Source organism: Calidris pugnax, unplaced genomic scaffold (genome assembly GCF_001431845.1).
Source record: "Calidris pugnax isolate Ruff unplaced genomic scaffold, ASM143184v1 scaffold7, whole genome shotgun sequence".
NCBI lineage: Eukaryota > Metazoa > Chordata > Aves > Charadriiformes > Scolopacidae > Calidris > Calidris pugnax.
In genome coordinates this window covers 679909-690212 of record NW_015090762.1, presented here as the reverse complement: position 1 = coordinate 690212, position 10304 = coordinate 679909, and the positions used below count along the sequence as shown (strand labels likewise).

The following is a 10304-nucleotide window of genomic DNA, read 5'->3' as shown; positions in this document are numbered from 1 at the left end:
CCCCTGCTCTCTCCGCAGTACGAGCGGGGATCCGCCACCAACTACATCACCCGCAACCGGGCACGGAAAAAGCTGCAGCTGAGCCTGCCCGACTTCAGGTGCGCCGGGGACCCCCCCGAGACCCCCTTGGGACCCACCGGGACCACACGAATCTCCCCTGAAGCCCTCAGGGACTCCCCCAGACCCCCTTAATTGCCCCCCGGGGCCCCCGGAACACTCTACGGGACTCTCCTGCACCTTCTGACATTCCCCTGGGGACCCTGACCCACCCCCAGATGCCCCTGGACCCTCAAAAATCCACCCTGGGACCCCCCTGGATTCCTTGAGCCTCCTCCGGGGACCCTGATTCCACCCCCCGGCTGCCCCTGGACCCCCTAAAATCCCTTCCAGGACCCCCCTGATCCCTCTACAGACCCCACCTCAAGACACACACCCCCTCCCCCTGAATTCCTGAACCCCCTCCTGCAGAAGCAGCAATGGATCACACCCAGGGTGGGCTTGGGGGGTGTCCCTTTCCCTGGGGACCATGGCGGTGTGTCCTGCCCATCCCAGGGCTTCAGGCTGCCGAGTTTTGGGGGTTCCCTTCCCCCGAGGGGTGGCAGCACTGGAGGGAATGGGGGCCTGGAATGTCCCGCTTTGGGGTACAAGGGTGCTGTGCCCCCCTCGTCTCATGCTCCTCGCTGTTACCAGACGCCTCTGCATCCTGAAGGGGATTTACCCCCACGAGCCCAAGCACAAGAAGAAGGTGAACAAAGGCTCCACCGCACCCAGGACCTTCTACCTCCTCAAGGATATCAAATTCCTCCTTCACGAGCCCATTGTCAACAAGTTCCGGGAGTATAAAGTAATTATCCTGCAGGATACCCCCGGGTTGGGTGCCCGAGGGGCCGCTCAGGGCTCGTCCTCCCCTGCAGAGCCCCCGGCCTCCCCCTCTCCCCACAGGTGTTTGTACGGAAGCTCCGGAAGGCGTACGGGAAGAGCGAGTGGAGCACCGTAGACCGGCTGAAGGACAACAAGCCCACCTACAAGCTCGACCACATCGTGAAGGAGAGGTGAGCCACCGGCCAGATCCCCGCTTCTTCTGAGAGGAGCTTTCCCTGCAGCCACTTGGACCTGTGCAGCCTTCACCGTGTCAATATATGAATCCATATATATATTCTGGGGGGGTTTGATGGAAATCAGTGTTTCTGGGCAGGAGGAGAAGGCCATAGTGTGCTGGCTGGAGCAGAGCAGGGAGTGCATGACCATCCTAGATGGCTCCAGGATCTCCAGGAAGATGCTGAGAGCTCTCCTCCTTTCCCTGAGTGGTGTTTTCCTTGAAGGGAGGGCTGACGGAGGATGAAGGGTGCCAAGAGAGTTGGTGAATTTGATGGCAATGGCAGAGAAGAAGATGCAGGAGGGAGAGAACCTGCTCTGGGAGGTCTCTCCATTGTCTTGGCGGTGTCTGGGACCTGGCTGTGCTGGTACAGGGAGAGGAGAGAGAAACGCTGCCCCGACAAGCGCTGTGCTCAGGAGGGGAGATGGCGGCTGCACCGCTGCTCGAGCTGTGGGGCCGTATGGTCTCCCTCCGACCACAGCGTTTGAGTCCTCCAGCTTTTGCCTGAGCCTCATCCATCTGGCCAAGGAGTGCCGTGTGACACAGCACAGGCCACAGCCATGCTTGTCTCGATGGCTCCAGGCAGGGATTCCCCAGCACTTGGTTCTTGCGGGTGCCCTAAAACCTGTTTACACGCGGCCTGCCGTCAGGGGTGCTGCCATCCCCTCACCCAGGGACCTTCGTAGACTCATAGAGTGGTTTGGGTCCAGCATGATCACAAGATCCCATCTGCCAACTCAGAGCATGAGGTGGTGTTTCTGGACAGCTCTGTGGTTTCTCCAGAGGCTGAGGGACAGCCTGTCCCAGCCCTGCAGACACAGCAAGCAGGCTGCATCCCACAGCAGGCTGGGGATCTGCCAGCTTCGCATTTGTGTTGGTGGCTGCAGCGATTTTGACCCAAACCCAGACTTATCCTGACACCAGATCCTGGTGTTACCTTTGAACTGGTCCTTTGGATGGGTCACTGTAGGGTGGGAGGTGGCCTGTGTGTAAGGTACTGCTTCCTCAGCCAGGTAACCATAGAGTCACAGACTGGTTTGGGTTGGAAGGGGCCTTAAAGCCCCCCCAGTGCCACCCCCTGCCCTGGGCAGGGACACCTCCCACCCCACCAGGTTGCTTCAAGCCCCCTCCAACCTGCCCTTGAACCCCTCCAGGGATGGGGCAGCCACAGCTTCTCGGGGCAACCTGGGCCAGGCTCTCACCACCCTCACAGCAAAGAAGTTCTTGCTAGTATCTAATCTAAATCCCTCCTCTTTCAATTTAAAACCTTTCCCCCTCGTCCTTTGTCTCCCCTCCTTGATCACGAGTTCCTCCCAGCTTTCCTGGAGCCCCTTTAGGGACTGGAAGAAGGTCTCCCCTTAGAGTCTTCTCTTTTCCAGGCTGAACAACCCCAACTCTCTCAGCCTGTTTTCATAGGAGAGAGGCTTCCTGGCTCCCTGGAGAGCCCTGAACCCCAGGGAGCTGCTTAGAAGTCCCTGTGTGCCCGCAAGACCCCGAGTGCCCAGGAGGGACACCCTGTCCCTGTGGGTCACCAGCTTTGTGGGGGAATGTTTGGGAGATGGGTGCTCCACAGTGCCGGGTATGAGGTCTCCACCAGCCCCAGCAGCTTTCAGTGGTCACTGGGTGTGATTCCCTCTTCTCCTCCCACTCGACACAGGTACCCAACCTTCATAGACGCGCTGCGGGACCTGGACGATGCCCTCTCCATGTGCTTCCTCTTCTCTACCTTCCCGCGTTCAGGCAAGTGCCATGTCCAGACCGTCCAGCTCTGCCGGCGCCTGGCTGTGGAGTTCCTCAACTACATCATCGCCTCCCGCTCCCTGCGCAAGGTGGGTGCTGCAAGCTGGGTGGGGGCACAGGGCCCAGACATTCCCTGCCCTGGGGAGTGGCTGTGGAGGCGGGGGATTTCTGTCCCAGGAGGGCACAGGGCAGCTTCAGGTGGGGAACGAGTCCCGCCAGACTGTCTGTGACACTCCCATGATGAACCTGATGGCAGGGGAAGGGTTAGTGATGACCGGGACAAGGAAGCACCTGTGGCCTTCCTCCCCCTGAGTTCTTGCACTGTTTCCTGCCAGGTCTTCCTCTCCATCAAGGGCATCTACTACCAGGCTGAGGTGCTGGGGCAGCCCATCACCTGGATCACCCCTTACGCCTTTGCCCACGATGTGAGTACTTGGGAAGGTGTGTGGGGACACAAGCCTCTTGTACCACCTGGGATGTACCTGTGTCTACTGTGCCTGGCCGTACCAGTCTACCCCGTTCCTTGTTTCCTCTTGTCAATTATTAAAATGGGCTTTAATCAGCAATTAAAGATTAACCTGTAGGAATGAAGCTTCTGGCACTTCAGGAAGAGCCGAGTCAGACCCCACACCTTCTGCCAGGGTGGTTCTGCTGCATCCCCTGAATGGTCTGGGCGGGTGACGGGGCGAGGGGAGAGCTGTGGGTGCCACTGTGCCTGGAGAGCTGTGCTGCACCTTGCCAAGATGCCTGGCACGCAGGAGTTCGCCGTCACAGCAGCGTCCTCTCATTTCACTCCCAGGCTTTCCAGGGCTTGGCACAGTTGGGTTTGAGGCTTTGTGGCTTTTGGTACCTCCCCAGCTCTCCCCTGCAGCATCTCCTCGACCGACCCATGTCCTTCCCGGCCAGCATTGCCTCTCACTCCCTTCAGCTCTGGCTGTCGTGAGGCTGGCTGGGTCCCTGCCAAGTTTTGGCTCCTTGCCCTGCTTGTCTGGCTTTGCCATGGCCTTCACGTTTCACCTGGAGGAGCAGAATCCTTGGGCCAAGTCACCACGGTCCCCTTCCATGATGGGATGGGCTGTTCCATCTGCCTAAGCACTTTCACAGAGAGGTGGCAGCCTGGAGAGCTCTCCCTCCACAGGGTCTGGTGGTGGCCATGAATCTCCAGACCTTGCTGTGAAGGGGGCAGGATCCTACCCCCTGGGTGGGTGGGACAGGACCATGTCCCTGCAGAAGAAACTCTGGTCATCTTCTCCGTGTGTCTTCACTCTTCCCGTGTGTCTGCAGCACCCCACAGACGTGGATTACCGTGTGATGGCCACCTTCACCGAGTTTTACACCACTCTCCTGGGCTTCGTCAACTTTCGCCTCTATCATTCCCTCAACCTTCTCTACCCCCCCAAGGTGAGGCCACTACTTGCCCTGGGGATGTGCTGTGCTGGCCCAAGCCTGGTTGCACCCCCAGGTGTGGGTGGTGGTAAGCAAGGACATGTTGGGGGGATACTTAGGCTCTCTGGGAGCTTCCTACTTACTGTTCTGTTTCTCCTCAGATCGATGGCCAGGCTGATGCTGAGGTGAAGCCTGTGGAGGGCAAGGACTATGCCATGGATTCAGAGAGCTACCTGGAGGTGAGGGACACTGCCACCACTGTGGCCCATGGGAGGACCCTGTGTGGCCGTGATGTCCTGCCCGCAGACCACCTCCTGGCACGGGGTGCTCATGTCAGGGCCGAGGAGCCCCGTGTGGTGGAGGGCCTGATCCCAAACTCCTTGCCCCCTCATGCTTCCAAGGGATGAACCATGGGGGCCACTGGCCTCCCCCCTGCATGGCAGGGGACCCTCTGAAGCCCCATGCTGGGGGAGACAGGCATTCAGCCTCCTCCATGTACTGTCTGGTTCTGGGAGAAGGTCTTTTGACCTCTTGCTCTGAGAATACACCTTCTCCCTCCTCCATGAGGCTGCCCCTTTTCCCATCCCCAAAGCACTGGCTGGGCATGACGCCTTCTTGGTCTCTTCCCACTGCAGAAACTGTCAGCTCTGAGTGCCAGCCTGGCCCGTGTGGTGGCACCAACCCAGGAAGACGAAGTGGAGATGGACGAGTTCCCAGTGGAGGGGGTAGGAGCCTGGCGGGGGGGCTCAGACCTGGCTCTTTGGGTGATCCTGTCTGCATTGTGTCTTGTGGCCACGCAGAGGCTGGCAGGAACTGGTGTGGTGCTGGGAGGGACTGGTGGGAGGATGACAGCATCTGAGATCCCCCCTCGCAGAGCCGGGCTTGGCAGGGGCCATTAGTGTAGAGGAGACTGAATGCTTTGCTCTGAGCAGGAGACTGCGGAGCAGATGGACGCGAAGAAGAAGGAGCAGGAGGCCCTGGAGAAGCACAAAAAGCTGTTTGAAGGTCTGCGCTTCTTCCTCAACAGGGAGGTGCCTCGAGAGCCACTGGCCTTCGTCATCCGGTACGTGGTGGGCAGGCTGTCCCTCGGCAGCCCTGCTGTCCCCTCCTGGCCTCTCCCAGCCTCTCTGTCAGGACTGTTGAGGCCCATCTGCCTGATGTCCCATGGGCGAGATGGCCCTTCGAGGGCCCCTCCTGCCTGTCTGACTCCTCAGTGGGTTTTGCTGGCAGGTGCTTTGGTGGCCAGGTCTCCTGGGACAAGTCCCTGTGCATTGGTGCCACCTACGACGTGAGCGACCCCTCCATCACCCACCAGATCGTTGACCGGCCCCGGGTGGAGAAGCAGATCGTTGGCAGGTGGGTGAGGCAGGGGACAGGCAGTCCCCAGAATGGCCACCTGGGCTAGCAGGTGTCTCTGGCTGCCCCAGAGCAGTCCCACGCCCTGTCTGCTCCAAGGGCAGGCTGTGGGGCAGCCTGTCCCATCCTGCTCTGCTGCCACCTTGCAGCCCCACGGGCTCCAGAGTGGGTGGGAGGAAAGAGCCTGAGCCCATGTCCCTCTGCCCCACAGGTATTACCTGCAACCTCAGTGGGTCTTCGACTCTGTCAATGCCAAGCTGTGCCTCCCTGTGGCCGACTATTTCCCTGGCATGCTGCTGCCTCCACATCTCTCGCCCTTCGTGACAGAGCAGGAAGGGGACTACATTCCCCCAGAGAAGCTGAAGCTGCTGGCCATGCAGAGGGGCGAGAACCCAGGTGGTAGCAGGCTCTGAGGTCGGAGTTGTTGAGGAGCAGAGCTGTACCTCCTCTGGGGGCAGGGACTGCTCTCCTGTTGGTAACAGTCATCTCTCTGCAGATGAAGAGAGTGAGGAAGAGGAAGAAGAGGAGGAAGAGGACAACAATGACAAAGAAGAGGAGGAGGAGGAGGAGGAAGATGAGTCTGAAAAGGAAGAGGAGATGAAGTTAAAGAAGATGGAAGAGGAGAAGACACAGAGCAACAAGGTACGGTTCGCGGCAGCAGAGTGGGAGCCCCAGGAGGAGGCAGCTCTGGTGAGCTCTGTCCCTGCTGGGGCTCTGCTTGCTGTGGGGTGTCCCAGCTGTGTCCCTGCTGTGGTCACCACTCTTCTGGCTCCTGGATTGCAGCTCCCACTCACACTCAGGACCTATCACCTGGTCTGGACAGTGCTGCAGCTCTTCTGTGGCCCCCAGTGAATGCCGTGGAAAGATCTGTCCCTGGGGAAGGGTGGTGAGCTCCTGGGGTCCTGAACTCTCTGGCTCCCCGCAGGCACTTCCCGTGAAGGTGACTGCTGGCAAGCTGCGGCTGGAGGACAAGCAGCGCCTGGAGCAGGAGCAGCAAAGCGAGGAGAAGCGTCTGGCCATCATGATGATGAAGAAAAGGGAGAAATACCTCTACAAGAAGATCATGTTTGGCAAGAAGCGCAAAGTCCGAGAGGTATGAGCGTAGGGCTGCTGTGGGCTGAGGACCCTTGCCTGGATCCTTGTGCCAGCTCTTCCCAAATGGGCTTGTAGCGACAGGTCACTAAAGCCAGGTCTGTCCCCACCTTGGGGGAGAGGGAGCAGACTGCTGATGCTGTGCCAGCTCTGGGCTGCTCTTCTGCTCCTCTCTGTGCCTGGGGAGGGCATTGAGCAAAGGTGGGCAAGGGTGAGGCTCTACAAGCCTCTTCGCCAGTATCACCAGGCTATGGTGTCCACCCTGGCAGGGCAGAGCTCCTCCTGCTCCCTTGGGGCCGTGGCTTGTGCTCAGCAAGTGAATCTGCCACCCCTCTCTGTGTCCCAGGCAGCAGCAGATGGGTCTATTTCCCCATGTACAGCTGGAGGGTTTGGTGGGACCAAGGGTGGAGCAGCCCCTGACTGTGGGTCTCGGGGTTTTCTCCACAGGCGAACAAACTCGCTGCAAAGAGGAAAGCCCACGACACCGCCGTCAAAGAGGAGAAAAAGAAAAGCAAGAAGGCACGACGAGCGTGAGGGGCCTCCCTGTGGAACCTGGCTGGCTGGCTGCACCCTGCAGACACCATCGCGTTTGGGTGAAAAACCCTCAGCTTTGCTCTAGGGACAGAAATGCTAAATTAAAATATTGCCCATCTGTAGATACACTGCCCACTGTGCCTTCCCCGGGGCTCCCTTGGCTCTCCTCCCCCAGTGCTGCTGCCTGTCCTGGGCTGGGCTGCAGGATGGGTGTTGGGAGGACTGTCCTGTTCATGCTGGTGCCACATCTGCTTCCTGAGCTGCAGGGGTGGTGAGCAAGGAAGAGGAGGCCAGGGAGAGCTCTGGGCTCTTGCAGGTCCCTCCGGGATTGTGCCTTTTGAATTTGCACAGCCCTGGGCTGAGGAGCCAAGCCCTGGTGGTGGAGCAGGAACTCCTTGGGGGCTCCCTGGTTCAGCAGGGCATTGCGGCATGTTTTGGAGTCTTGGCACAAAGTGGGGCTTTGCCCCAGCCTTGGTGTAGAGGAGACCATGGCAGAGGGGAGCTCATCCTCTGCCCAGCCCAGAGCTGCCCCCCAGCATCCACGTGGCAGGTCATATTTCTTTTGTATTTTTATTTTTAATAAAGAAGGTGAGGCTTCCCAGTGGTGTGTGTTGTCTGTTCCTTCCCAGTCCTATCTTGGTGCTTGGCACAATGGAGGAGGCAGAGACCAGTTCAGCCAAGACATTTGTGGGGCTGGAGATGGCTCCTCATCCTGTACCAGGTGTAGGTATGTCTGCTGGGATGTGGAGCAGAACAGGCAAAGCCTGGTCCCTGCTCCAGGTGCCACGGCCCATGGACACCATGGCTGTCATCTTGCTCCTTGTCACCCTTCACCAGTCCTTGTCCCCCATGGCAGGTTTGGGCAAGGGTCTGTTCCATCCCCAGGGGGTGCAGAGCACCAACTCTGAGTCCATTTTGTTCAACCAGGGGAAGCACAAAGTTCTGCCCCTGGGGAGGAGCAGCCCCAGGCACCAGATTGTGCTGAGGGCCACCAGGCTGAAAAGGAGCTCTGTAGAAAGGGGTCTGGAGGTCCTACTGGCCACCAACTCGACCATGAGACACCAATGTGCTTTTGGGGCAAGGAGGGCCAGTGGTACTGCTTGAGCAGTGCTGGAGGAGGTTAAGGGAGGTGATCCTGCCCCTTGGGACTGGTGAGGCCGCTCAAGATTGCTGCATCCAGCGATGGGCTCCCCAGTGCAAGAGAGACTTAGACATACTGCAACAAATCCAGTGATGGGCCATGAAGATGAAGCAGGGGCTGGAGCATGTCTTCTAGGACAAAAGGCAGTGAGAGCTGGGTCTGAAGAAGAAAAGGTTCTGGGAGCTCTTATCAAGGGATAAGTGTCTAAAGGGAGGCTGTAAAGATGGAGCCAGGTTCTTCTCAGTGGTGCCCAGCACCAGGACAGGAGGCAATGGGCAACAAACTGAAACCCAGGAGGTTCTTCTGAACATCAAGAAACACTTCTTCACTGTGAAGGTGACCGAGCACTGGCACAAGGTCGCCCAGAGAGGCCATGGAGTCTCCATCCACGCAGGTATCATGACTAGGGAGGCTGGTGACCTTCAGAGGTGCCTCCAACCCCAACCGTTGGGTTGCCTGCAAAGGCATGAGGCAAAGATTTTTGGGGCTTGCTGTCCCTATGCCACCATCCTCCAGCAAGAGTCTGAAGGATGATTTTTTGGGTGAAGGAGAGGTTATTTGGGGGCTCTTGGCTGAGATAAAGCAATGCATGGAGAGAGTAGGGCTGCTGTGGCTGATGCCGGTGCCACCAATACCCCAGATGTGCTCCATGCATCCAGGGGGTCAGTGGCCATAGCACTGGCAGCATTTTCCCCACCCCTTCCCCCTAAATCCCATTTTTTCCCCTAAAACAGCCACCCCCACAAACATTGCCTTGCTGCGGCCTACGTGCGGCCTTCAGGCCTGTTCATGGCCGTCCTCCTGGGAAGAGAAGGAAGGTAATGCTTGGTTTTGTGCAATGTTTATGGGGTTTTTTTTTCCCTTTTCTGCTTCTTTTTGGAGGTTGGGAAGGGGTGTCACAGGGTGGGATTGGCTCGCTGCAGGGTTTTTGTCGGGTTTTGGTGAAAGTGGCCTTTTTGCAGTATGAAAACTGTATCATCTCCCGGGGCTTATGGGGACACCATTGTCCCTGGCCATGGTGAAGACTGTGTATCTCGTGGGTTTCTTATGGGGACACCTTCTTCCCATCATCTTATGAGGCCTTTTTTAGGGGCACCGTTGTCCCTGGCTCTGGTACCTCATGCTGTTTTTATGGGGACATCTTGTTCCCAGCTGTGGCGAAGGCTGCGTCATTTCATGAGGCCTTTTATGAGGACACCTTAGCACCGTGGTGAAGTCTGTATTATTTCATAGGGCTTTTATGGGCACACCCCTCTCCTCTGCTGCAGGGAAGGCTGCATCATCTTGCGGGATTTCAGGGGATGCCTTGTCTGTGGCTGTGGTGAAGGTTGAGCCATCTTATGGGGCCTTTTATGGGGACGCCTTGCCTTTGGTTGTGGTGAAGCCTGTGGTGTCTCGTGGGGCTTTTATGAGGACATCTTTTCCCTGGCTGTGGTGAAGGCTGCAGTACCTCATGGGGCTTTTATGATGACACCGTTTCCCTATCTGTGGTATCTCATGGGGCTTTTATGGGGACACCTTATCTCCAGTTGTGGTAAAGGCTGTGTCATCTCATGGGACTTTTGGAAAATAGCCTCTTTCCCAGGACAGTCAAGGTGAAGGCTGTGCTGCCTCCTGGCACCCTGTGGGGACACAGATGTGGACCATGAAATCACATCAGTGCTGCCAGCCCTGGGGTCAATGGCACCCAAGAGTGAGAGGGCAACAGCACGGACAGGAGACTGGAGAACAGCCTGCCTCGCTATTTCTATTTCTTTACTTTTCTTTCACTTTTTCTTTTTTCTTGTTTAGTTTTCTTTTTTATTTTTTATTCTTTTTTCCTCTTTCCCTCATTATTTTTTCATTTTTTCTTTTGTTTTCTTTTTCCGTTTTGCTTTCCCCTGCTCTTTTTCCCCTCTTTTTTTTTCCTGCCGTTTTTCCGTTTTTCTCCTCCTCTTTTTTTTTTTTTTTTTTTTTTTT

The 10304-nt window shown here is 57.5% G+C and overlaps 1 protein-coding gene across 1 annotated transcript; it reads left to right on the top strand.

Moving 5' to 3' along the window:
• Nucleotides 1–9: 9 nt before the first annotated feature.
• PES1 (pescadillo ribosomal biogenesis factor 1) lies at nt 10–7805 on the top strand (the record flags this gene model as incomplete). Its single annotated transcript, XM_014936667.1, has 14 exons — nt 10–98; nt 691–844; nt 943–1052; nt 2754–2925; nt 3172–3261; nt 4121–4237; nt 4384–4461; nt 4858–4947; nt 5155–5285; nt 5453–5578; nt 5790–5974; nt 6075–6220; nt 6504–6671; nt 7118–7805. Coding segments are annotated over 14 exons (1743 nt in total), but the record flags the coding sequence as incomplete, so codon positions are not given.
• Between the last annotated feature and the right edge of the window lie 2499 nt (nt 7806–10304).